The sequence below is a fragment of the Tachyglossus aculeatus genome, chromosome 15 (genome assembly GCF_015852505.1).
Source record: "Tachyglossus aculeatus isolate mTacAcu1 chromosome 15, mTacAcu1.pri, whole genome shotgun sequence".
In the NCBI taxonomy this organism is placed as follows: Eukaryota; Metazoa; Chordata; class Mammalia; order Monotremata; family Tachyglossidae; genus Tachyglossus; species Tachyglossus aculeatus.
In genome coordinates, this window is record NC_052080.1 from 6,829,736 (window position 1) to 6,857,347 (window position 27,612).

Below are 27,612 nucleotides of genomic sequence, written 5' to 3' on the forward strand. Positions count from 1 at the left end.
AGAGAGAAATCCCTGAGAAGCTTTGCTCAAGAGAGTCTCATTCAGTTGATGGGATCTTGGAGCGGAAGAAAGGATGGGAAGTTCTCTGTGGCTCATTTTCAGCTTCATTGCTGTGGCGGCTGCTCAGAGCCCCGAAGAGGAGGTAAAAAAATTTCTGACACAGTTCAACCAGCAGGCAGAAGATCTGTCTCATGAGAGCTCACTGGCTTCTTGGGAATATAATACCAACATCTCTGCTGAGAATGCCAACAAGATGGTAAGTTCTCATGACTCTCTGTTGCTAGTGAAGGATTAGCCTGATAGTCATTTCGTGACTGTAACATGGAAAGTAAATGAAACTGACAATGATTTAGGATTATTCACGTTCTAAGGGTAATGTTCCCCAGTCTTTATTTGGAGAGAGCTTAGCAAACTCTTCACTGGTCTTAGTCTAGGTAGATTGGATTCCGCAGTCACCACTATAATTCAATGCCCAGGCATAGCTTGAGAAACCGATCAGTAAATCACAACCCACCCATCTCTCCCGCAATAAGCCCAGATCTAGGCTGCTCTGGGTGAATAAAAAATTAATGTGGGAGAGGGGCTGTGTCTGATTTGATTGTGTTGTATCTATCCAGCTTAACAGTCTTAAAAAATACCGTAATAATAATGAACTTAATAGTCCGGGAAGGTGAACCTTGGACAATGTCAAGAAATCTAAATGAAGAGCAAGGGAGTGAACCCTGGCCATGTGTCTGATAACTGTGGACTTGGAAATTCCTTTCCTACTTGTCATGAGGCCTTATCTATATCAGCTCTGGGCTGCCTCAGTGGATTGGCCGCATCTAGCTGAACGTGCAGAATCAGGGTCCCAGTTGCTCCTTTCCTTCCTCAAAGTTCAAATTACTTCATTAATTCACATTCACCCTGCAGCACTGATTCATTCGTTTTTACCATTAATTTATTTAAATATGTGGTGAATTATTTGGGTATTTTTAGCAATTCCCTCACTCTAGTGCTCTGTCATTGGGCTGTGGGCCCAACTTGGCCCAGGCTGGGAAATAACAGTAATAATAATGGCATTTATTAAGCACTTACTATGTGCAAAGCACTGTTCTAAGAAATGTGACAAAGTTTGGGCCAAGCTCAGGGTGGGGCGCCCTGGACACATCTCTTCCACCACGGGTTGGGAGAGGGGTTAAAAAAGGAAAAATAATGTGTTAACTAGGAGTTGGGAGCAGGAGCCAAGGAGGTGGGGAGGGAGGGAGGGACCGACCCACCAACCATTTCCTACCACTCACTGGACCTTGGACAGTGAGACACTTCAAGTCTGATGCCAACCCAATTTCACTCAATTGTCTTATCAATTGTGTACACCGGAGAGAAGATCTCTCAGCCATCCAACAGAGAGCAGTACGGCCGAGCCAGCTCTTGCGTCAAGGGGTCGGGCCAGGACAAGGCATACCCAATCGCAGCTGGATTTGGGCTGGTTGGGCAATGATGTGATAAAATGGGGTGATGATAACGACAACGATAACTGTCATATTTGGTAAGTGCTGACTGTGTGCCAGGCACTGTACTAAGCACTGTCTGCTGTGAGACCTTGGGCAAGTCATTTTACTTCTCTGGGCCTCAGTTACCTCATCTGTAAATGGGGATTGAAACTGTGAGCCCCATGTGGGGCAGGAGTTGTGTTGAACCTGGTTATCTTGTATCTACCCCAGTGCTTAGAACAGTGCTTGGCACATAGTAAGCAAATACCATAGTTATTAATCAAGATAATTGAGTTGGACACAGTCCCTGTCCTATATTGGGCTCACAGACTTAATCCCCATTTTACAGATGAGAAGCAGTGTGGCTTACTGGAAAAAGCATGGGTTTGGAATCAGAGGTTATAAATTCTAATCCAGACTCCACCACTTGTCAGCTGTATGACTTTGGGCAAGTCACTTAACCTCTCTGTGCCTCAGTTACCTCAACTGTAAAATGGGGATTAAGACTGTGAACCCCACGTGGGACAACCTGATTACCTTGTATCTACCCCAGCGCTTAGAACAGAGCCTGGCACATAGTAAGCACTTAACAAATACCATCATTATTATTATTATCGTTAACGGAGGCACAGAGAAGTAAAGTGACTAGCCCAAGTTCCCGCAGCAGACATGGGGCGGGGCCGAGGATTAGAACCCTGGTCCTTCTGACTGCCAGGCCTGTGCTCTATCCAGTAGGCCACGCTGTGTTTCCTGATGACACACACGTACAATAGCTTCCCGGAGATCCTTGAGGGCCGGTGGGTCTGTATTTCCCATGGTAAGAGATGCTTGCCCTCTGTACCCAATCCAACTCGACCTGACTAGATTGGGATGCCAGAGTTTTAGATCTCCCTCTAAAAGGGACGGCTGAGGCTGGAGCAGGCTCAGGTTGGACAGCCCTTAGAAAATCTGGCCTGCAGGACTGACTCTACCACAACTCTGCAACCTGGAAGCGGGAATAATAATACCAGCCCACTGTTGGGTAGGGACCATCTCTATATGCTGCCAACTTGTACTTCTCAAGCGCTTAGTACAGTGCTCTGCACACAGTAAGTGCTCAATAAATACAACTGAATGAATGAATAAATGACTACTTATCATAATTATGGTATTTGTGAAGCGCTTTCTCTATGCCGAGCACTGGAGTAGGTACAGTGTAATCAGATCAGACACAGTCCCTGCCCAACGTGGCATTTAAGCGGGAAGGAGAAAGTGTATTTAACTCCCATTTTACAGATCAGGAAACCGAAGCCCGGAGATGTCAAGTGAATTGCCCAAGGTCACACAGCAGGCAAGTGGCAGAAACAGGATTAAAACCTGGGACTCCTGGGACCCGACTTCCAGGCCTGTGCACTTTCCACTAGGTCATGCTGCTCTGTCAGCTTTTGGGAAAGCTTCTGGGAGCTTCTAGGCTATACAGATTCAGCTTTCACTACAACAGTCTCATCTAGATCGGTGGTTCATCATGTGGATTGAAGTTCTATTGCTCGCAGCAGGCTCTGGGCTGCCCTGCTGGACAGCAGCATGACTTTCAAACTTGGTCCCCTTCTCCTGGGTCTGAAGAGTCTGTAGAACGAGCCAAGGTGTATATTCTTCAAGTGCCCCTTTTTGCCGGGGTGATGGCTCGAAACCTGTGGTCCTGGTCAACGTTCTGATAGTCAAAGGTTAATTTTGGACCCCTAACTAATAATAATAATAACAATGATGGCATTTGCTAAGTTCTTACTTTGTGCCAAGCACTGTTCTAAGCGCTGGGGGGGATACAAGGTAATCAGGTTGTCCCACATGGGGCTCACAGTCTAAATCCCCATTTTATAGATAAGGTAACTGAGGCCCAGAGAAGTTAAGTGACTTGCCCAAAGTCACACAGCTGACAAGTGGCGGAGTCGGGATTAGAACCCATGATGTCTGACTCCCAAGCCCGTGCTCTTTCCACTGAGCCACACTGCTTCTCTAATTCTTAGTAAAGGAAAGAATTCAGGGATTTTAAAGGAAAAATGGCTCATCTTCCTGATTTACTATTCATTAACTAAAAAAGCCCGATGATTCAGACTTTCTTTTTTCCTCAAAGATTATTTTTCATTCCTAAAGGCTGAAGCCGGAGCTAAATGGTCTGCGTTTTACGAGGAAGCAGTCAACAATGCCAGTAAATTTGATCTCAGTCAAATTTTAAATGCCAGTCTCAAACTGCAGCTGGAATCTTTCCAGAACAGAGGCTCCTCGGTCTTGACAGAGGACAAGCAGAAGAAGGTAAGTGGATCAGTGAGTCAGAGAGGTCTGTAAGAGATAAACTCTGGTGGGAAACATAAGAACTGCTGAGGTGATGTTATGGTCCTCTTCCTGACTATTCTGCAAAGAGGATCCAGTCTCCTCTAAGCAAAGGAGGTATTAAGCAGACACACAACAGAAAACTTTGGGTTCCTTTGAGCTGACAAGACACTGCTCACTAATCAAAGCATCGTTCCATGCTGCGTGTTGACAGCTCCTATACTGCCAGTTCTCCTAAAATGCCGGGAACCTCATAATGTGGGAAAACCATCACCACTGATTCAGTGGGAATTAATAAGTTTGGGGGTAGATGGTTTGAGAAACCACAATGACTGCCAGTTATGAAAACAAATTCCTACATTAATGTGATCTTCACCCTTTGGAGAATAGTTAACATCATTACCCCTTGGCATTTTATGTTATTAAAGACTGTCAAGTTGCAAAAAACACTGTACAGTTTAGGGTAGTATCCAGTCATACTAAAGTGTCCAGTACAGTAGAATATATAGTTGGGAAGAGGCAGAGGCTAGTAGCATCATTCCTGAACCAATACCTCACGTATGTGCACATCTTATCTCCCAACACCTCTTCTACTTGCACCAAATTTAACAGTCCCTTGCTGCGATAGAGAATGTTCCCAAACTCTTTCAACATGTTATATCTAAATTGTGTAATGAAAACATGTGTTTTATAACAGAACCGTCCCAGAATCAGGCCTTTTTTAAAGTGCAATCAATAATATTGTTGACTATCTTCTACTAATTAAATATTAGTAGGCTGTAGGACATAAGCTTTTTGTGGGCAGGGAGTGCATCTACCAATTCAATTGGCTTGTACTTTCCCGAAGCCCTTAGATACTGCTCAGCACACAGTAAGCACTCAATAAATATCACTGATTAACTTCAGACTTTCTCACTGCATTGGCTATTATCAAGCATAACCTGCAGGAGGAATTCCTCTGTTGGGTTTTCAATAGTTATCATTAGCCTTCCCTGATTCTACAATAGGTTGTGAAGCAAAGACTATGACCCTGAAGCGGATAGTAATGTTCCAGAGAACAATGAGGTTGAGGAGGGGTTCGATTCTGCAGCTTTGGAGCTAACACCGAGAAAGCCAATCGATCCTTACTTAATTTATTAATGCTCGCATGGTAGGCAATGAGGTCAAGATGCTGAGAAAGGAAATTACAAAGGATGTAAACCATAGCTAGCACAGAGACAATGCAGGAAAGAATGGCTGTTCATAATAATAATTACCATTGTGGTATTTGATAAGCACTTACTAGCACTGTTCTAAGTGTTGAGGTAAAATAGGTACATATAGAAATCGTCACTGGCCCACAAGGAGCCTACTGTGGCCAGTGATGAGCCATCTTCCACAGGCCCGAGGCTATGGGTATAGACTGTTTCTCATGGCTTGGGGGAAAGAATGAGGTCAAAATGTAAGCCGATTTCCCCCTTGACAAAAGCCAAATGGCCATCATCAGCTGGTCTTAGCTTTCCCTACGTTTCTGGCTCACGGTGGCCTAATAACAGCAATAACAGGGTGGAAATAAGGACAACATTTATCATCCATTTAATAAATGCTATAATGCTATACCAGTGCTAAATGAAGTTAAGGAACCGGACACAATCCCTATCCCAATTAGGGCTCACAATCTATCTTATCCCCGTTTTACACATGAAGAAGGATCTGGGTTCTAATCCTGCCTCTACCACTTGTCTGTTCTGTGACTTTAGACACGTGACCTCTCTGTGCCTCACTTCCCCCAAATACAATAAAAGAAAAAGAAACTGAGACCAGAGGAGATTAAGTGAGTTGTCCAGGGTTACATGGCAGATCACTAGCAGAGCTGGTACTAGAACCATGGTATGCTAGTCACATGCTCAGGCATGGGTCAGGCAGTAGGTCACATTAAGAACAATAACTGGAGAAAGGTTGAACAGGAGTAGCAACCATCCTGGGGTAATTTAGGGCGGGGGATAGTGTTTAATATTTTATTCCAAATTAAAAGTGAATTTTCAGGGGCTGGTTTTTTTTCAGGATTTTTTTTCTCCCATTTTATTTTTTTATGGCATTTAATAATGATAATAATGTCGGTATCTGTTAAGTGCTTACTATGTATTGAGCACTGTTCTAAGCGCTGGGGTAATTACAACCTAATCAGGTTGGACACAGTCCTTACCCCACATGGGGCTCACAATCTTCATCCCCATTTTACAGATGAGGTAACTGAGGCCCAGAGAAGTTAAGTGACTTGTCCAAAGTCACACAGCAGACAAGTGGCAGGGCCAGGATAAGAACCCTGGACCTTCTGACTCCCAGGCCTGTAGCCACTAGGTCATGCTGCTTCTCACTGGGGTTCCACTGGGAAAATACAAAAGAATGAACTTTTAATTTGGAAACAAATCCTGAAAGCTGCAGCCCACTTTCCCCACCTCCACTGACGTTGCCACCACCTGGGAATAACCTAGTATTCGTTGCTGCTCCTTGGGTAACCTTTTCATAGGGATTGGCACATAGTAAGCGCTTAACAAATGCCATTATTATTATTATTATTATTATTATTATCATTATCCATTGGAGACCCAGTTTTCTCATCTTGGGGCTTGGGCTGGTTTGGGATAAGCTGGGGACTCACTGCAGCATTCAATACTTTCTTTAGAATGGATCACTTTTCACTGAGCACTTGCTCCTGAGGACTGTACTAAGTGCTTTGGAGAATACAATATCGTAGACACAATCTCTGTCTCCCAGAGCTTACAATCTAGCAGATCCATGAGAGTCCATTTTCTCTAGTTTTGCAGCTCCCTTAATCATATACAAGCTTAGGTTGATCTTCCAAATAGTTTCTAGGATCTTATCCCCTTACTACCTGTATCAGGAAATATATAAATTTACCTTTGACAACTCCCTAATATTAAGGTTGACTGTAATGTGCCTTAACTGTCAAAAAAATCAGTGTTTTATGTTTAAAACTTGACTGACCTTTGAGTACCTCGGAGATGTCCTGATTGAAGAATAGAGTAATTCATTTCAAAGGGACCAAATCACTGCATCTGTTCAAAAGTGAGAAAAGGCTAAATTATTTCCTTGATGATTAATTGCTTCAATCAATAAATCAATCAATGATATTTATTTAGCATTTTCCATGTGTGGAGCATTGCACTAAGCACTTGAGAGAGTAAAATACAATTGGGTTGATAGTTGTGATTCCTGCCCGCAAGGAGCTAACAGTCTCTCATTAGAAAGGGAGGGGGAAAAAAGGAGCAAAGACTCTGGGGGAGTAGATGGGGTTAATTTATTTTAATTTGTTTCACTCTGAGCAAATAATAGAATACTTGGTATTGATTAGGAAAAGAAAAGCGTTGGGAATAGAGTTGAAATAACAACTCTGATTTGGGGAACCATTTGAGAAACCAGGGCATGTTTATGGAAAACCTTGTCTATAAAAAATATAATAATGATGGCATTTATTAAGCGCTTACTATGTGCAAAGCATTGTTCTAAGCGCTGGGATTTTAGTACCCTCAATCAATCAATATTGAGCAATTACTATGCGCAGAGCCCTGTACTATGTGCTTGGAAGAGCACAATACAACAGAATAGCAGGCTTGTTCCCTGCCCAGTCCTGGGGTTGAAAAATGCATCTTGGGGAAAGTCATGTTTTCTAGTCAGCAAGCAATGTTAAGCATACTGCTTGATGTGAACAACAATTCACTTCCACGTGGTCTGAATTTTACCTAGTCATAGCCTGGGCCCATGCTTACATTTCATAGAGAGAGGAAAAGACTCAGGTAAAGAGTCCTCAAATAAAGAGGAATACAATACATACAAATTATGGGACTTCACATGCAGCTGAGATGAAAAATATTCTCCGGTAAATGGCAGATGAGCGGCCTTTTGGAAGCATTCTTACAGGTGTACGTCCATTAATGTCTGAGATGCTCTAGCAAGGCGAGTTTTTCTTAAGGAAATCGCATTATTCAACCTAGGACTGAAGAACAACACATTTACCTCAGTTGTTTAGTATATTTTCTGCTTTTAAGGAAGTTTGTAACATTTCAATTGCAGTTAAGCGAAGCTCTAAATTCAATGAGCACTCTCTACAGCACCGGAACAGTCTGTAAACCTGGAAAACCACACGAATGTCTGCTGCTTGAACCAGGTATTCCACACATTTCAAATGGCGATTACCAAAACGCCCTTGATTTTCCATTCAGAGATAAAATGAAATAACGCTTTGTCTTTGATAAGCCCATGTTTGGCCATAAACAAGCCAAATGAAACTGTGATATGAATTTTACCATGTTCAAATTATCCAGCTGCCTGGAAAGGGATCAGACTCTTTGGCTAAGAAATACTATGAAGTGCTATTCATTGATCAGTATCACTTCCTGAGCATGTAGAGCACTGTTTTTAGCCCTTGGAGAGTTACCTGATTGAAAATCAGTGGTATTTATTAAGCCCTTAACTGGGTGTGGATTTGTTTTCAAATTAAATGTAGATAGGAGTCAAAACTAAAAGGCGGTAACAGATGGTTTACATTTGCTCTTTTTTGACAGGTCTGGATGATATTATGGCACAAAGTACTGATTACAGCGAGAGGCTGTGGGCCTGGGAAGGCTGGAGGGCTGGTGTTGGAAGGCAGATGAGACCGTTCTACGAAACCTATGTGGAACTTAAAAATGAAGTCGCTAGAGGAAACAGTGAGTTTGTGATTTACTTTCTTTTGGTGAAAACAGAGCTTTTGAACGATCACCCCACTCAGTGACATTTCCCTCCTGTGATACACAGAATGGAAAGAGCCCAGACCAAGGGAGTTAGAGGACCTGGGTTCTAATCCTGGCTCCGCCACTTGCCTGGCGTGTTCGATCTTGGGTGAGGCACATAACAGGAGAAGCAGCGTGGCTCAGTGGAAAGAGTATGGGTTTTGGAGTCAGAGGTCATGGGTTCCAATCTCGGCTCCGCCAACTGTCAGCTGTGTGACTTTGGGCAAGTCATTTAACTTCTCTGTGCCTCAGTTCCCTCATCTGTAAAATGGGGATTAAGACTGTGAGCCCCAAGTGGGACAACCTGATCACCTTGTATCTCCCCAGTGCTTAGAACAGTGCTTTGCACATAGTAAGTGCTTAACAAATACCATTATTATTATTATTTATTATAAAAACTTCTCGGTGCCTCAGTTTCTTTATCTGTAAAATGGGGATTCAACACCAGTTCTCCTTCCAAGTTAGGCTGTGAGCCCCAAGTAAGACGGGGACTGTGTCTAACCTAATTATCTCATAGCCTCCACAGTGCTCAGAACATAGTAAGCACTGGAAAAATACCATTATTGTTTTGAAAGCCTCTGGATTGTGCAGTCACCCATCAGGCTTGGTCCTGCAACTTCAGGACTGGAAACCAGCACAGAGGATTGATTATAGTGCTCATGGCTTGGGCAGTGCCCCTCTCTCTCTCTTCATCCCTACCGATGAGAACACGGTTGACAATGAATTTGGGGTCTCAATGCTGTTGCATGTCAAACTAGAACTAGGAAGTACTATTTCATTTTAAGGTGAAAATGTCATAATGTAAAGACCATCCTAAGAGACTGTGGTTACTTGAAGGTAATTTCTATGACTAAGAGTTTCCCACTGTGAAGGAGCTCAGGAATAATTTTTTCAGTGCAACCTGACCTTTCAACCCATCGGGCATCCTGTAGTTCTCTTGATTATTGCTGCTCCCAGGAATTACCCCCAGAATTGGGAAAGGGACTCGTGAAAATAACTGAAAGTTGATAAATGCTTTGGAGTGGTCTATTTTTTTGATCTGCCAGCAAGATTGGTATATGTGCTCTATTCTTTTTTAACAGGCTACAAGGACTACGGGGATTATTGGAGAGCAAATTATGAAACTAAAGAGAAAGGATACGAATACAGCCGTGAGCAGCTTATTAACGATGTGGAACGCACCTTTGAAGAGGTAACTGATAACACAACTTATCTCCAAGGCTGATTTTCTTCCATTTTATGTAAGATATCAACTTCCAACATCTTCATGCCATGCTTCAGGGCTTATAAAACATGGGCTTGACTAAGTGTACCTCTGGACTACAGGATTCTGGATGGTTCTGCAAAACAAGAGCCATCATTTCATTATATACCTCAGTGCATCTTGCTTCCAGGACTGGCACACCCTAGGCATTATTTATGAGACACAAAAATGGCAAGTTATTTGACAAGCACATGATTAGGAATCTAGTCTGTGTGGTTCTACTTTGCTCCCTACTTTCCCCTCCATCCCACCTTCTTAGCCTTTTTTTATTAATGGTATTTGTTAAACTCTATGTGCCAAGAACTGTTCTAAGCACTGAGGTAGGTAATAATAATAATAATAATGATGACATTTATTAAGCACTTACTATGTGCATAGCACTGTTCTAAGTGCTGGGGGGGGGATACAAGGTGATCAGGTTGTCCCACGTGGGGCTCACAGTTTTAAGCCCCATTTTACAGATGAGGTCACTGAGGCTCAGAGAAGTAAAGTGACTTGCCCAAGGTCACACAGCAGACATGTGGCAGAGTCGGGATTCGAATCCATGACCTCTGACTCCAAACCCTGTGCTCTTTTCCACTGAGCCACGCTGGTTCTCATGGTACAAGGTAATCATGTTGGGCACAGTTCCTGTCCCATATAGGGCTCACAGTCTTAACCTCCATTTTAATAGATGAGGTTACTGAGGCACAGAGAAGTGAAGTAACATGCCCAAGGTCACACAGCAGACAAGTGGCAGGGCTGGGATTAGAACCCAGGTCCTCTGACTCCCAGGCCCTTCCACTGAGCCAAGCTGCTTCTCTTTTTTTGAAATGATGTCTCTGATGACCTCAGAACTAGCTACTTCTCTAGCAGGCAAAGTGAGAACCCTCCTCAAGGCCCCCACTTCCTCTGGCTTCCTTCTGGTCCAGGACACGGGCTAATCACAACAAAAAAACTGAGAAAGAAATCCCTTTGGCATGCTCCCCTTTTTTTTCCTCGAGAAAGGTGTGTGACCTTGGGCAACTCACTTCACTTCTCTGTGCTTCTGTTACCTCATCTGTAAAATGGGGATTGAGATTGTGAGCCCTATGTGGGACAGGGGCTGTGTTCAAGCTAATTTGCTGATATCCACCCCAACCCTTGGTGCTGTTCTTGGCACACAGTAAGTGCTTAACAAATACCATCATTAGTATTAATATTATTATTAGGAACTTTTTCCATGTTGATAATTCTGAATGTCAAAGGAAGCCCTAGCACTGAAGCCTTTTTCAGAAAAGGTGCAGTAGGGATGCAGAAGTGAGGGGGGATAGAAGGGCTTAGGAAGGTTTCTGATTTCAGGTTCTTTGATATACCTAATCAGACACTGGTATTTATTGAATGCTTACTGTGTGCACAGCACTGTCCAAATGCTTGAGTGAGAACAAGAGAGTCACAGTTCCTGCCCTAAAGAACTTAAAATCTTCCTTCCTATTTTTTTTTCAGATAAAACCACTGTACAAGCAACTCCACGCCTATGTGAGATCCAAATTGGTACAAAAGTATGGCAACAATCTAGTCAGCCCAACCGGATGCCTCCCTGCTCACTTGCTTGGTGAGAAAGGGCAGCTTGCTTTGCTTTGTTTATCAGTAGTTCATTTATATTTAAATTTGCCTTGGCTGAAACGACTGGAGCCAGATCATTGAGAAGCAGCGAGGCTCAGTGGAAAGAGCACGGGCTTTGAAGTCAGAGGTCATGGGTTCAAATCCCAGCTCCGCCAATTGTCAGCTGTGTGACTTTGGACAAGTCACTTCACTTCTCTGTGCCTCAGTTACCTCATCTGTAAAATGGGGATTAAGACTGTGAGCCCCCCGGGACAACCTGATCACCTTGTAACCTCCCCAGCACTTAGAACAGTGTTTTGCACATAATAAGCACTTAATAAATGCCACCATTATTATCTCTTTATGGAGATTTCTCCCTCCTCTCCTTGACTGTGAGCCACATGTGGGATAAGGACTGTGCCCAACCTGATGATCTTGTATCTACCCCAGAGCTAAGTAGAGTGCTTGGCACATAGTAAGCAGTTGACAAGTATTATAGAAACAACTTTCCTGTGAAAACAAAAAATTTGTTCGTGGAGCCACGGACCGCAATTCCCGAATCAGGCGGGCTAACATCACCACACCCATGTGCCCAACTGAAAGGCTGCCATCGGAGGTCTGGAACCATGCCTCCGCTTGGTTGTTAGGTCGGGGTGCTGCTCTCTCATGCATCTTCTCCCTCTTTTACTTTTCCTCTTGACTTTCTGGTCACAGTGCACAGTAGTTGTCTGGACCATTGGAGGATGCGGAGGAGAAAGTATGTGACAAAGAATTTACTGGCAGAGTCTCCTAACTCCAGTTAAAGAACAATGCTCTGCATTCAGTAAATGATCAATAAATATCATTAATGGAATGATTGATTGATTAATTGAGGATTAATTGATTAATTGATTGAGGATTCTGTTTTAAATGGGGATTCAATGTCTGTTCTCCCGCCTACTTAGACCGTGAGCCCCATGAGAGGCTGATTAACTTATAACTACCCCAGTGTTTAGAACATGCTTGACACATAGTAAGCTACTACTATTTACTCATGATTAAAGTTTTTTATTTTATCAATGGTGCTGGGGCAGATAATTTGGAAGTGAATCAGAGGGCTATACTGACTGCTTGAACTCACTCTACCCATTGAGAATCCCTATTCAGGCCTTCAAATAGGCTTAATAATTATGGGAAGGCTTTGAGCACAGATGCCTGGTTTCCGTGACTTTCACTTTTTAATTGTTCTTTTCTTGTTACAGGTGATATGTGGGGTAGATTTTGGACAAATCTGTACCCTATTACAGTCCCCTATCCAAGTCAGCCCAATATTGATGTAACCGATGAAATGGTGAAGCAGGTAGGATTCTTGCTTGTCATTTGGATCATTTAATTCCAACCCAAGTGAAAATGTTAAGGATTTTCAAAGAAGCAAGTTCTTTTCATACTACAAAGTGAGTAGTGCTTTTGAGCACGACTATCATTAGTGCTGAGCTCTTGCAATATATGAAATTTAAAAAGGGGAGATAATTCTGTCCAAAATTTCCAACAAACAAATAAGGAATTTATGTACAGGTCTCCAACCTTGATATAAATAATTAATAATTGCTAAGCATTTATTAATTGAGGAAAGACATATTTTCTGAGGAAAGACTGAATTCGTAGCTTTTAAAAAAATATATTAGCTTTATTTCTATAACACTATAAAAATCATAGTTACTATTTACATCCCATGCATGTTCAGCTTCCTTAGTGAGTTTTGCACTTGAAGAAACTGACGAGGGGTCTTATTCATTCTTTCACAGCCATTGACCTTACATAGTATATTCATTCAATCTGGAAGGTGGAATACTTCCTAAACAGTGCCTTAGGAATTTCAGAATAATGTCACTATTTCTTTTAGAAATGGACTGAAACGAGAATTTTTAAGGAAGCTGAGAAGTTTTTCAGCTCTGTTCACCTCCCAAATATGACAGATGGTTTCTGGAAAAACTCCATGCTCACAGAGCCTAAAGATGGCAGAAAAGTTGTTTGCCATCCCACAGCCTGGGATCTGGGAAAGAATGATTTCAGGTAAGGATGCCTGATGTTTCCTTTTGGAGGAAGGAAGCTGTGATGTCTCTAGACAAGAGCCTCTAAACACTGTATACATAACCTTGGTCAGTGATATTCAAGAAGAGCACCCCTGTAGCCTTGAGTCTTTCTGTTTCAGTTTCTTCATTTGTAAAAAAAAGAATGGAATTCATCCCTCAGGGTTTTGCAAAGAATGATTAGATACTGTGACAACACAGGCATAGGAAACATGATCAGGCCCCAAAGAAATCAGAGTGCTAAAGGAAATCACATCACTGGGGCCTGATGAAATGCAGGCAGTTGACTTAAAAATGTTAATACCCCTTTGATTCATCTTTCTGTATTCACCAAAACCTCAGTCTGGGGGGGCTCTGTGTTTGCTATAGATAGCTTTGCATTTTCTTAGCCAGTGAGGTGGGAGGCCGGAGATGATTAAAAGGTGGTGATATGAGGCGTGGCAATGCAAATTTCTCCAGCCAAAGGGATTTTTATGTCCACTGTTTTTGAAAAGCAATTTGCAAGACTGTGGCAAGATGTTGAACAGCCAATCACGGCCTTGAGGTGGTCTAATTCATTTTAATCCTCTCGGTTGAAATCAAGGATCAAGATGTGCACGAAGGTGGCAATGGACGACTTCTTGACTGCTCACCACGAGATGGGTCACATCCAGTATGACATGGCCTATGCCTCACAGCCTTACCTACTGAGAAGTGGAGCCAATGAAGGGTTCCATGAAGCAGTGGGGGAGATCATGTCACTGTCTGCAGCCACACCAATGCATTTGAAATCCCTTGGTCTCTTAGCGCCAGATTTCCAGGAGCTCCAAGGTAAAACTGGGCAGATGCTGGCAAAAGCATCTATTGATATAAGGCACTGGGCTGTTACTTGCTTTGGGCAGCATAGGCAGAGGGTTTATAATTGGACACTGCTTCCAGAGTCCAGAAGAATAGAGGAGTCAAATCAGGCACATATACAGTTCAAGTGAAGCAGCGTGGCTCAGTGGAAAGAGCACGGGCTTGGGAGCCAGGGGATGTGGGTTCTAATCTGGCCTCTGCCGCTTGTCTGCTGTGACCTTGGGCAAGTCACTTAACTTCTCTGTGCCTCAGTTGTCTCATCTGTAAAATGGGGATTAAGATTGTGAGCCCCATGTGGGTCAACCTGATTACCTTGTAACCTCCCCAGTGCTTAGAACAGTGCTTGGCACATAGTAAGCACTTAATAAATGCCATTATTATTATTATTATTATTATGAATAAATAAATGAATAAGTCATTTTTCCCATTCCCCAACTTCATCTCTGGAGGCTAATTTGATTCTCTCCTATCTTTGTCTTTGTCTTGGGGTTTTTATTATGACATCACTCTTTCTTTCTGGAGCATGAGGTAAACATACATGAAAATCCTGTTCTGAGCTTTGGTAGGGCTGCAAACCTGGGGGCATACTCAGTTCTACCATAGCACGTATTTCCACTGTGCACTTTTGCTGCACTACAACTCTATCAGAGAATTAGGGAGCATCTATTTGATAACATTTGAATACAATGCACTGCGATGTGGGAAGAAATTATTTGGACACATGCACGTGTGCATGTTTGTGAAACCCCAAAACAAGCAGGTCAAACAGACCCTCACTGGACCCAGAACCTCAGGGAAGATGGTTGATTTGATGGGTAATTGATTTGATGCTGGATCAGTTCCTTCTCCCACAACTGAGTCCAAAGCCCTGGGTTCTGCCCTGACTCAGCAAAGAGCAGGGGGCTGGGAGTCAGAGAACCTAGGTTCTAATCCCGGCTCTGCCACATGCCCACTGTGTGACCTTGGGCAAGTCACTTTGCTATTCTGTGCTTCAGTTATCTCATCTGTAAAATGGGGATTGAGACTGTGAGTCCCATGTGGGACAGGGACGGTGTCCAACCTGATTACCTTGCATCTATCCCCGTGCTTAGAACAGTGGTTGGCATATAGTAAGCACTTAGCAAATACCATTATTATTATTAGCTATTCAGTCTGAGGCTTTAAAGGTTCGTAGCTACTGCCTCTTCGCCTGGCAGCCAATAGTTCCCAAGCGCTTAGTACACTGCTCTGCACACAGTAAGCGCTCAATAAATACGATTGATGATCACTTCCATTGTTCCCCATATTTCCCCAGAGGGCGAGAAGAGTCAAGAGGGGATATGAATCAACTCTTATTATTGTTAAGTGCTGTCGAGTCACTTCTGATTCTTAGCGACTCTATGGATAGGCTTTCTCCAGAACGTCCTGTCCTCTGCCATAATCCGCAACCTTTCTAATGGTTCTTCTGTTACTGCTGTTATGGTCTCTATCCATCTAGCTGGCGGTCTGCCTCTTTCACATTTTCCCTGGACTTTTCCTAGCATTAGTGTCTTCTCCAGAGAATTAGTCACTTAGAACAGTGCCCAGCACTTAGACCAGTGCTTTGCACATAGTAAGCGCTTAACAAACACCATCAAAAAAAAAAATTAGTCCTCCTGATTATGTGTCCAAAATATGCTGATCTAAGTTGAGTCATTTGACCTTCCAAAGACCACTTTGGTCTTTGAATCATCAATCGTATTTATTGAGTGCTTACTATGTGCAGAGCACTGTACTAAGTGCTTGGGAAGTACAAATTGCGCAATCAGTGAGGGAAAAGTTCAAATAATAGCTGAAATGGTAAAACAGGGTTATCTGTGAAATTCAATATCCCTCTTATTCCTGCCTTCCATTTCTGGGTTTAATCTGGAGCTGGCAGCACTACTATTTTACGCTGCAATCAATCAGTTATTGGTATTTATTGAGGGCTGTGCACAGAGCACTGTACTAAACACTTGGGAGAGAACAATACAGTTGGTAGACATGATCCCTACCTTTAAGGATCTTTCTACAATAAATATATGCTAAAAAGAAATACGACCTCAAGGATCAAGTAGAGTTCCTACTGACTAGAAGCATCAGTCACGTCTCCTCATATTTTCACTGCTTTTCTTTCAGAAACTGAAATTAACTTCCTTCTCAAGCAAGCCCTCACCATTGTTGGAACCCTGCCCTTCACTTACATGCTCGAGAAATGGAGATGGATGGTCTTTAAAGGGGAGATTCCGAAAGACCAATGGATGGAAAAGTGGTGGGAGATGAAGTAAGTGAGATAAATGGGAGAGGGAGATCCAAATTTCTTCAAGGGTGTCCAAGATGCAGCACTATTATTTCATTTGTGCCTCCAAGAGTTCTGAGAAAATTTGCCCTGTGCTGTCTCTTTCCTCTGGCAAAATTGATTCTATTAACACAGCGAGGACACTTACGGTTATCAATCACTGGTGCATACACGTGAAAAGTTTCCAATGAAACACCACCTGTTCTTGCCACAAGAAGTGGAATGAGGGAGAGCCCAGTAGAGCATTGGTGAAGAGTGGCAGGTCACAGAGAGACCTGTCCATGGAGATCTCTCCGTGATCCCCTGGATTATTCCCTGGGCTTTAATCCCAGTTCCACCACCTGTCTGTTGGGGTGACCTTACCTCATCTGTAAAATGGGGACTAAGACTGTAAGCCCCAAGTTGGACACGGACTGTGTCCAAACTGATTAGCTTGTATCTACCTCAGCGCTTAGTACAGTGCCTGGCACGTAGTAAGAACGTAACAAATTTCATTTAAACAACTCCCCCCACAAAAAAAACCCAAAGAACCTGATGAGATAAATCAAGCACAGAAAAGTTAGGTGACTTGTCCAAGGTCATAAAGCAGACAAGTGGTGGAGCCACAGTTAGAATCCAGGTCCTCTGACTCCCGAGCCAGGGCTCTTTCCTCGAGGCCATGCTGTTTCCCAGTTTTTCATGGCTCCAGGCACTTTTTCCCAACATGGCTCTGGGCAGTCTCAGTTTCCTATCATTCCCACTGTTGGTAATGGCTAGGCAGAGTGCCTAGACTGTGAGCCCACTGTTGGGTAGGGACCGCCTGTATATGTTGCCAACTTGTACTTCCCAAGTGCTTAGTACAGTGCTCTGCACCCAGTAAGCGCTCAATAAATACGATTGAATGAATGAATCATCATCAATCGTATTTACTGAGCGCTTACTGAGTGCAGAGCACTGTACTAAGCGCTTAATGAATGAATGAATGAGGTGAATCCTCTTGAAATTCATGGACTCAGACAAAGGGCAGTTTGTTCTCCTAAACACATATTCATACAGGCCCACACAAACCCACTTTCCTTTCAGGCAACCTACAGTCTGGGTGTAACCATGGACCCTCAGATTTCTTGATTGACTCCCAAAGTGTCTAATTTACTCCAAGGAGCAATGAGGCTTTTACTAGTGAGATGTGGCCGAGTAGGAGATCACGATTAGACAATATCATGTGTTTGCTGTATTTTTACTGGGAGGGACCCTTCATTCCAATGAAACCTGAAGGCTTGAGTTTAAAGCTCCAAGTCCCTTCCTTAGAGAACCCCCTATCCTCCTAGCAGAGCAACCTCCACTGACTGACATGGCTCTATCCTTCTTCCTCCTCCTCCCCCCCTGACTCTGGGTAAGTTTAGGTGAAACCACACCTACTAGCTCTTGAAATGCACAGTGTAAATCTTTCTTTTTCCTCCACACAGGCGGGAGATAGTTGGTGTGGTCGAACCTTTTCCACATGATGAAACGTACTGTGATCCTGCAGCTCTCTTTCACGTTTCTAGTGATTACTCTTTCATCAGGTATGTGGAATTGTTCTCCTCCCTATTTAGTTTGTAATTCTCTTTAAACCTGACATGCTAGTACTCTGAAGCAAAATACTACCGCCAGATGGGTATTTTACCTCCAAAGATAACTTGTATTTACTTATAAATTTTCCCCAGTATTCAAAACTCAGTAGACAATAACACCTTTCTGCAGAAGAGGTACAGGTGGAAAGTCTAATTCTTCCTGCTAGACTGTAAGCTCCATAAGGGCAGGAAATGTGTATTTTGTTATCTGAGGTAGAGAATATTCCCAAGGGATCTCCATAAGTACCATCAATATCAATCAGTGGTATTTACTGAGTGTTTACGGTGTGCAATGCACTGTACTAAATGCTTGGGAAAGTACAACAGAGTTGGTAGACACAATCCCCATGGGAAAAGAGCTTGCAGTCTGGAGAGGGAGACAGACACTAAAATTAATTACAGGTACAGAGTGTAATCCCCTCTCAGGGTTGCACCTGGAGAGTTTCCAGTACTCTACAAGTCTCGGCTATGGGAGGGACAGTCAAACAGGGGCCTACCCATTCCATTCCAAGCTTGGGCAGTGGCTAGCGAGTGGAAGGCAATCTGCTACAAGTCAACATTCACCCACGCTGGGCAGCAGCGGCAAGGGAGAGAGTCGAGGGCAGAGACTCGAGTTTACTGCGTGGAAGGCGGCAATGGTAAACCTCTTCCGTATTTTTACCAAGAAAACTCTATGGATACACCACCAGAACGATTGCAGATGGAGAGCGGGGCGTTCTGGGACAGCTGTGTCCGTGGCGGTGCTATGGGTAGGAAACGACTTGACGGCATAAGACAAGAGAGTGTAAGGGTATGCATATAAATGCTGGGGGGCTATTATTGCTACCGTTACTATGACTAGGAGTAACTAATGGTTCAGTGTCAAATCTGGGATGGGTGGAGGGGCTGGGGGAGCGGGAAGGGAGTTGCAGAACAAGTCGAGTCCTACAACTGGTCCTGGACGGGTCCTGTTCAATATCTACATTGCTGTCCCAGGATACAAATCAAGAACAAGCTCATCAAATTTGTGGCGGCTGCACATCAGCAGGTATAACAGCTCAAAAATCCAAAGGGACCATGACAAACTGGGAAATGGTCCTACAGAAAGATGAGAAAATATAATAAGGACAACAGCAAGTAGTTTAATCAATCTCTTAGTAAACAACATAAATACAGGATGGGGAAAGCCTGAGTAGGGATAAAGACAGCAGAAAAAGTAGAGGATATTAGCTAGTCTGTCCTTAAGATATTTTTAGAAATTGAAGTGCATTTGCTGTTTGTGTCTTACATAGATACTACACGAGGACCATTTATCAATTCCAGTTCCAGGAAGCGCTTTGTAAACTTGCTCAACACAAGGGTGATCTTCATAAATGTGACATCACCAATTCTATCCAGGCTGGGGAAAAATTAATGTAAGATACCATTCACTCTTTCGAACTATTTGATCATTAAATACTGTCCCCTCCTTGCTTCATTTCTCTTTTAATTCTGTCAAAAATGAATACAGTTTCAGTCTCAATTTCTTCTCCAGTTACTGTGTTTCCTAACTGTCCTCCTTGTTATCAGGCCCGAATCAATAGAATTAAATGACTACACTTAAGTGTACACATTCAAATCTTGTCATTCCCTTTGATGTCTACAGGACTCTGAAAAGAAGATGGATGGGACCTTATTTTGTTTTCTGTGACCAGGAAAATTATCCCCAATTTTTTTTTAACTTGACTAGTAACATCAATACTTAAAGGTGGAATTTTTCCAACGTCTTTAACTGCGAGCCTTTTCTCCCACGCCCCCATACAGTGAGATGCTGAAACTTGGAAAGTCAAAATCCTGGACCTATGCACTAGAGAGTGTGACACAAACAAAGAATATGGATGCTGGACCACTACTCAAGTACTTTGAGCCTCTGGCAAAGTGGCTGAATGACACAAACAAGAATTCCTACGTGGGTTGGAATGTTACCTGGGCTCCTCCCACCTGGGATCTGGGTATGTACAGCGTGACCTTCGCAAGCCTAAAACGTCTCAAGCTCTGCCCATCCCCTCTCTTTCACTCCTTTTACGCCACACTGCCTGCTATGAGTTGTCACTGGGAGAGTAGCACAAAAGAATTCATTCAATTCTACACCTGCTATAATGTTGGGCACCAGCACGTGAAAAAATGGAAGAGGGAGTAGGGGACCCCATTCCACACACTCATTCAACTACCCCTCTAACTGCAGAACTGTGTTCTTTTTTAATCAGAGAATGCCATCAAAGTGAGGATAAGTTTGAAATCGGCATTTGGAGATGATGCAGTGAGTACCCTGAACAGACTGTCCATTATTTGTTTATGTTTTGTTCTCAAACAATTGGATATAGTAGGATAGAAAGAGGGAGCTGCCCCAGAGCTATGGAAGGAAATTTTGGGTGGCTTTATGGTGTGGACGTATGTCTCTAAGGCGAAGAGTGAGGGGTGGAGAATGAGGACATTGAGAATATTAGACCTTGTATCAATTAGTTGCCCAATTCACAGAGTCTGGTTAGGAAAGAAATATAGTGGGTCATTTGTCTAAAACGACAGAGGTGAAAGTAAAATTAGGACGGGAGCCACTTGTGAACACAATGGCAGCTGAGAAACCCAGCTGTAGAGAAAACATTTTTTACATTTTAAATATTTGTGGTCCTATCACAGCCAATTACTGGGTGGGTTTATTGATCTAAAAGACTTTACATTTTTACTCAAGCTCTATTTTAATCTCCAAGAAATAAATCTGGAAACATACCAGTTGAGCAAAAATCTAAACAGTCATTTGGGAATTCATCTATTAAAGGCAACTGGCTCAAGACCTGAAAAAGCTTTAAAAACGAGAAATGGCTTATTTAAAATTGCTCCATTCTGACATCCTAATGAAAAATCATCACTCTAAATTCACAGTACGAGTGGAATGAAAATGAAAAATACCTGTTCCAGGCAACAATCGCGTACGCCTTGAGGCAATATTACTTGCAAGTCCAGAATGAGACCGTGAATTTCCAGTGAGTTATTTTCTGGGGGTTTCTTACTTTGTGTTTAGTGCTTTTTTTCCAGAATCGGATTAGAGGTGTAAAAGTTGTCCTAAGGCAACCCAGTTTCTCTTTCCCAGAGATATTAAGCCTTTCTAGAAAAACTACTTCTGAACGCAGTTGATAAGAATAAAAAGTTTAGTACTGTCCAAAGAACAATGTTTCGAAGGACAGCAGATCAACTCCCTTTCCCCCCAAATATGGGCCTCAGAAGACCTGACGGGATCCTCCCTGTCCATTGGCTCACAAGCTGGGCCGGGTGAGTGCTCAAAGTCGCTGGAAAGTCTGAGGAGGTCGTTTTCCTCCTTTCCTCAAGTCTGCTCATCCTAATTGTCTGAAAGCCTCTGTGATGAAACATGGCAGCCCACTCTTCTTCCTTTTTATTCTTTCTAAGGAGAAAAGTCTCTTGAGTCTATCTGACTAGGCCAGTCAACTTCTGCACCTTCCTTTGAGACCTATCATCCTACTCCTGGGACTTCGCCCTCGACTCATCTCCTATTCCCACACGACTGATTCTTCCTCTCTTTCATTTCCTATCACATGGACTCTACTGATGTGGGGAGGAATAGGGACTCAGCCTCTCTCGTGTCTTTCCAAGAACCGAGGGAAGAAACTTCTACCTCTACCTAAATCTTCCCACTTCCTCACTGCTTCCCGGTACTACAGTCTGAATCTAATCAAATGCTTAGTACAGTGCTCTGCACACAGTAAGCGCTCAATAAATACAATTGAATGAATGAATGAATGATGCCTAGGGAAGGAACTTGCTTCAGATATGCCACAAAGAGGCTGCAGGAAGATTGGCCCAGGGGCTGCTGCCTCTACTCCCAACATGCCCATGAGCAAACCAACTCCTGGTGATAGTTTCTACCCAAGATTGTTCTGCTCATGTTGGGGTGGGGCGAGTGTACCTCCCTCCATTTTACCAGTTGGATTAGGGTCCTGGAGTGAGCACATCCTCCTACCTTCTTTTAGTTGGGGGCCACACTGTTTGGTAAAGCATCTTTACCAAAAGGAGAAATATCTTGTGTTTCTCTTCAGGACTGATGACGTGATCATATACCACGAGACTTCCAGGATTTCCTTCTATTTCAAAGTTCAAAACAGAAAAGACAACACAATTCTTCCCAAGCAAGAAGTGGAAAAAGCAATCAGGTAGAGAGTTATGTTTTAAGATGGAATCACATAAGAATGAGTGGGAAATGCCAGCGATTAATATAGAGCAGAGACTAGTGCATTTACATGCTATATTAAGAGGCAGGGGTGCTCTATGGAACTTTTTTTGTTTTTTGAAGCACTTATGATGTGTCAATTGTTCTAAGGGCGGGCAGACACAAGATGATCAGGTTGTCAGTCAGTCAATTGTATTTATTGAGCACTTAATGTGTGCAGAGCACTGTACTAAGTGGCTGGGAGAGTACAACAATATAACAGACACGTTTCCTGCCCACAAACAGCTTACAGTGTAGGGGGGAGAAAGACGTTAATAGAAATGAATTACAGATATAAACCAAAGTGTTTTGGGCTGGGAGGGGGGATGAATAAAGGGAGCAAATCATGGCAATGCAGAAGAGAGTGGGAGAAAAGGAAAGGAGGGCTTAATCAGGGAAGGCCTCTCGGAGCAGATGTTCCTTCAATAAGGCTTTGAAGGTGTGGGGAGTAATTGTCTTTTGGATATGAGGAGGGAAGGCATTCCAGGCCAGAAGCAAGACGTGGACGAGAGGTTGGCGGTGAGATAGACAAGATGGAGGTACAGTGAGAAGGTTAGCATTAGAGGAGTGAGGGGCTTGTGCTAGGTTACAGTAGGAGAGGTGAGGTAGGAGGGGGCAAGGTGACTGAGTGCTTTAAAGTCAATGGCGAGGAGTTTCTGTTTCATGTGGTGGTGGATGGACACAGTCCATGTCCTACATGGGTTTCACAGTCTTAATGCCCATTTTGCAGATGAGGTAACTGAGGCACACAGAAGTCGAGTGACTTACCCCAAGTCACAAAACAGACAAGCAGCAGAGTCAGGATTAGAACCCAGGTCCTTTGACTTCCAAGCCCATACTCTTTGCTCTAGGCCACACTGCTACCCAGCATGTACAAAGAACATTTAGTTAAATTCATTTACCAGGACAAGGGCTGATTTCTGTCTGACATTAGCCACTGCCAGCCTTTAGGTTGGGAAATAAATCCCTTTCAACAAAGGGTCCAGTTATATAGGCAACGTTGAGGGAAAAATTGACTGATTATACTGATCCAACTCAGTGGGTTGTTGTTAAGAATTTTTCTACTTCCCCTCTTTAGATGTGGTTTGGTCACATTGCTGGGGTAGTCTGGAGATTAACAAAATAGGTATTGAAAGATGAGAATTGACAGCCATCGTTGCATATATTAGCCAGTGCAATTTTCACTTCATGTTCAGTGGCAACTGTAATAGTCACCGAGTATCTTCTGTACCAAACAACATTTTGTCAGTGGGGAGTTTCCCCCACCTATGTTCTCTGTGGGAAATCTTCCAGAAAAGACCCTCATGATGGTAATGGGCCCCAACACTGAGGAAGAGAATTTAGAGGACCCTTCAGTCCATATCTCTTCTTATACAACTAGAGATATATAAATGTGGATCAGTGGAAAGAGCACAGGCTTTGGAGCAGTGGTCAGGGGTTCAAATCCCGGCTCTGCCAATTGTCAGCTTTGTGACTTGGGCAAGTCACTTAACTTCTCTGTGCCTCAGTTACCTCATCTGTAAAATGGGGATTGACTGTGAGCCCCCATGGGACAACCTGGTCACCTTGTAACCTCCCCAGCACTTAGAACAGTGCTTTGCACATAGTAAGCGCTTAATAAATGCCATCGTCATTTTTATTATTATTATTTAAAATAACCTACTGATGCCCCTGCCTCTAAATAGTACCACATCTAAGTATGAAACGGAACAGAGTATTGCTAAAGAGAAACTCAGCAGGGGACATAAAAACTATTCAAACAATGGGACCAATTAAAAAAATCCATAAAACTAGATTTAAACCTATACTTGATATTGACTATGTTCTACCTTAGATGGCAGGACTGTCATTGGAGTCCCAGGGTATGTAGGCTTTCAAGCCCCAATCCTACCTCTCAGATTTACAATGGGAATCTTGATTTATCACGTAGAAGTCAAGTTGATGTACTTATATTTCCCCATAGGCTTTATTTTGGCCCTAGGACAGTGCAGCTCTTGGTTCTGTAGCCTAGAGGAGTTAATATGCATGTCTAGTTATCTCGGTCACCTTGGGGGCAAGCAGGCAGAGTTGATGACACGAGGCACAGGGTGATTTCAACCCAGCCAAGGTGCAGAATGCTACTGCAGCATGGCTCAGTGGAAAGGGCACGGGCTTTGGAGTCAGAGGTCATGGGTTCCAATCCCGACTCCACCAATTGTCAGCTGTGTGACTTTGGGCAGGTCATTTCACTTCTCTGTGCCTCAGTTACTTCATCTGTAAAATGGGGATGAAGACTGTGAGCCCCCCGTGGGACACCCTGATGATCATCTTGTAACCTCCCCAGTGCTTAGAACAGTGCTTTGCACATAGTAGCGCTTAATAAATGCCATCGTTATTGTTACTGCAAATTCCTGTTGGGGAAATTTTTTGCTACATGATCCCAAAAGAGGCGGCCACTAGCTGGTTTGGGGATCTTTGCTACCATCATTGTCGCTACACGGTTTCGGCAGTAGATGGCGCTGCTGAGCTGCACGAGGAAGTCCGCCTTGGAGGAGGATGCTCCCGGCAAAATGACCCAGGGAAGGCTGAGAGGATCCCTCTCTTTTCCTCCTCTCTTGAACTTCATCCTCCAGAGTTCTGGGGTGGGAACCTTCAAAGTCCAATTCAGCCACCTGGATTGGCTCGTTAGGAGGTTCACTGCAATCCCCGAGGTCCCAAATCTGGCCCCTAAACCTATCCATACCTTGTATTCCGGCTGGATTTCCTTTCTCAAAAGGCCTTCCAGTGATGGTGGTTGCAGATTTCCTGGAGTCTCTTTGGATGTTCTTCAGGAATGGAACTGGACTGGCCTCTAGGTTAGGGAGTGGGGACAGACTGCCTTGAGCCTGGGTATATTCTTCATATCAACTCCTACTCTCCCCTACTTAGACTGTGAGCCCCATGTGGGACAGGGACTGTGTCCAACCTGATTAACTTACATCTACCCCAGTACTTACAACAGTGCTTGATACACAGTAAGTGCTTAACAAATATAACAACCATAATAATAAAAAAACTCCACTATAATTTACATCACTGGAAGCACATGGAAATGTGATACCACAAAGAATTGAAAATGGAAAAAAAAATTTAAACTACCTGCCATTTGGTCAAAAGTATTTTTTTAAGCTGATGCTATTGCTAAAAAATTCTAGGGACTCAAATATTTTTACGTTCTATTTATTCTCTTTATTTACTCTCCCTCTTGCTGATAGGATGTCTCGGGGCCGCATTAACAAGGCCTTCCAACTGGACGACAACACCCTGGAGTTTCTGGGCATTTCTCCTACACTAGCACCACCAAATGTGCCACCTGTCACCATCTGGCTAATTCTTTTCGGCGTGGTGATGGGTGTTGTGGTGATCGGAATCGTTGTACTGATTGCGACTGGGATAAGAGATAGAAAGAGGTGGGTACTATGTTTCCCCGATGTTCCCTAGTGGAGCAAGGATAGAGAATGCTCACCTAGCAGTGCCCTGTGTATACAAGATGGCTCAAGATAAAAAGGCCTCACAGAATCACAAGGCAATTGCTGGGGCCTCTCTGGGCCCTCTTGATTTTACAAAGCCCAAAGGCAGATTTTTCACATACCATCATTCTAGGTTTTCAGCTGACTGGGGTCGCTTCTGTTGCAGTCAGCATAAGCACACTCCGATGAAGGTTTGCAGGTGGCCACGACCCTAAGTCTGCCAGTGTGGAGTCAATTTATGAAGCTTCAGTAGGGAATGGTGATTTGAAATGTCACCAGATCACGCTAACGATCCACAGTATTCCCATACCTAGCATTTGGTTCAAATCCCGGCTCTGCCACTTGTCAGCTGTGTGACTTTGGGCAAGTCACTTAACTTCTCTGGGCCTCAGTTACCTCATCTGTGAAATGGGGATTAAGTGTGTGAGCCCCACGTAGGACACAACTTGATTACCTTGTACCTACCCCAGCGCTTAGAACAGTGCTTTGCACATAGTAAGTGCTTAATAAATGCCATTATTATTATTATTATTATTATTATTATTATTGAAAAAGATACAATCCCTGCTCTTAAGGAATTTATAATCTAGCAGGAGAGACAGACACAACCTTTGGTAATACTTAAGTACCTATTTTACATGGCTTATTATCTGAGCACTAACTCTTGTAATGTAACTCCTTTTCCTCCTTTCTCCTATCTGTAATTTATACTAGTGTCCATGGGAGAGATCCACAAGGACGTAGGTCTTTGAGTCCTGAGTATCTCTTTGGAGATGGCAGAAGGAGAACAGTTCTTTACAAATATCCTTATGCCACTTATCTACTCCCAAAACAATCTGTGTTTGTGATCTGGGCCCCTTGTCTTTATTGTTTACCACTGGCTTCACCTTCCTTCCTTGATGATGAGTATTGATTTTATATGCACTCCACCTTCCCCACTGAAGACGTACAAGAAATCCATTTTGAAACACTATGACAGGCAAAAAAAAAAAATTGGATCCCAAATAGTTGTCTCTCGCCATCCATCCTGACCCCAATCCTTCCAGAGTCTTCTTGGTCAGCAGTGGCTTCCAAAGAAAGGAGTGTCAATGTAAAATTAAGGATGCATTTTGCATCCAGTCTTGCCAATGTTCAAAGCCAAAGCTGTGGTTTGAATAACTGGCTTCTTTCAATAACTCAATTCCTTTGGCCAGTGTAGATATACTGGTTCCAGAGCATTGTTTTCCACCCTACCAAATGTTTGTTTCTTGCTATTTGCATACATGCAACAAAAAATTAGGAAAAGGGGGAAGGTCAATAATAACCCAAAAGTTCCACAATCAACTGCTGAAGAGAAACAACAGGAATGTTTATTTTAGAACATAAACAAAGGATTTTTTTGCAAGAAAAACATAACACTTTAAAAAATGTACTGTATTCTAAATGCTAACGCCTTTTCTTTTGAATAACAGGAAAAACAAAAAAGGAGAATTACGTGAAGAAAATCCCTATGCTATTGGAAATGGGTCAGAAAATCTGGGTTTTGAAAACGATGAATCCCAGACAGAATTCTAGTAAACTTTTTTCAGTTTTTCTTCCATAGAAGTGGTTTTGTTTCATGTTTTTCAACATCACTGAATGAAGAGTGTGGAGGTTAATTCAGCTCTCTACAGAAAACTGTTCCTGCTCTGCCAAAAATCATTACATGGAATGTTAATGCATCAGTGTGCACATCT

General features: G+C 43.1%; 1 protein-coding gene and 1 non-coding gene across 2 annotated transcripts; both read left to right on the top strand.

Annotated features, from left to right (window-relative positions):
- ACE2 (angiotensin I converting enzyme 2) lies at window positions 1-27,478 on the top strand. The gene is made up of 18 exons (XM_038757070.1): window positions 1-256; window positions 3,603-3,761; window positions 7,854-7,947; window positions 8,345-8,488; window positions 9,634-9,743; window positions 11,280-11,388; window positions 12,620-12,717; window positions 13,261-13,430; window positions 14,031-14,257; window positions 16,421-16,565; window positions 18,026-18,124; window positions 19,444-19,566; window positions 19,955-20,142; window positions 20,398-20,450; window positions 21,071-21,171; window positions 22,240-22,353; window positions 25,643-25,837; window positions 27,349-27,478. The coding sequence occupies exons 1-18, from the start codon at window positions 74-76 to the stop codon at window positions 27,449-27,451; spliced, it is 2,415 nt and encodes an 804-aa protein (XP_038612998.1). The 5' UTR covers window positions 1-73; the 3' UTR covers window positions 27,452-27,478.
- Window positions 18,589-18,726, top strand: LOC119937902. Its single transcript, XR_005454274.1, has one exon. It is a non-coding gene; the product is annotated as a small nucleolar RNA SNORA7 (small nucleolar RNA).
- Window positions 27,479-27,612: the final 134 nt, after the last annotated feature.

Excerpts from the sequence above, each read along its gene's own strand:
- ACE2 (XM_038757070.1), top strand. The coding sequence starts at position 74 with ATGGGAAGTTCTCTGTGGCTCATTTTCAGCTTCATTGCTGTGGCGGCT. Across the intron at positions 7,948-8,344 it reads ATGTCTGCTGCTTGAACCAG|GTCTGGATGATATTATGGCA; the intron begins GTATTCCACACA and ends CTTTTTTGACAG. Across the intron at positions 18,125-19,443 it reads AGTGATTACTCTTTCATCAG|ATACTACACGAGGACCATTT; the intron begins GTATGTGGAATT and ends TGTCTTACATAG.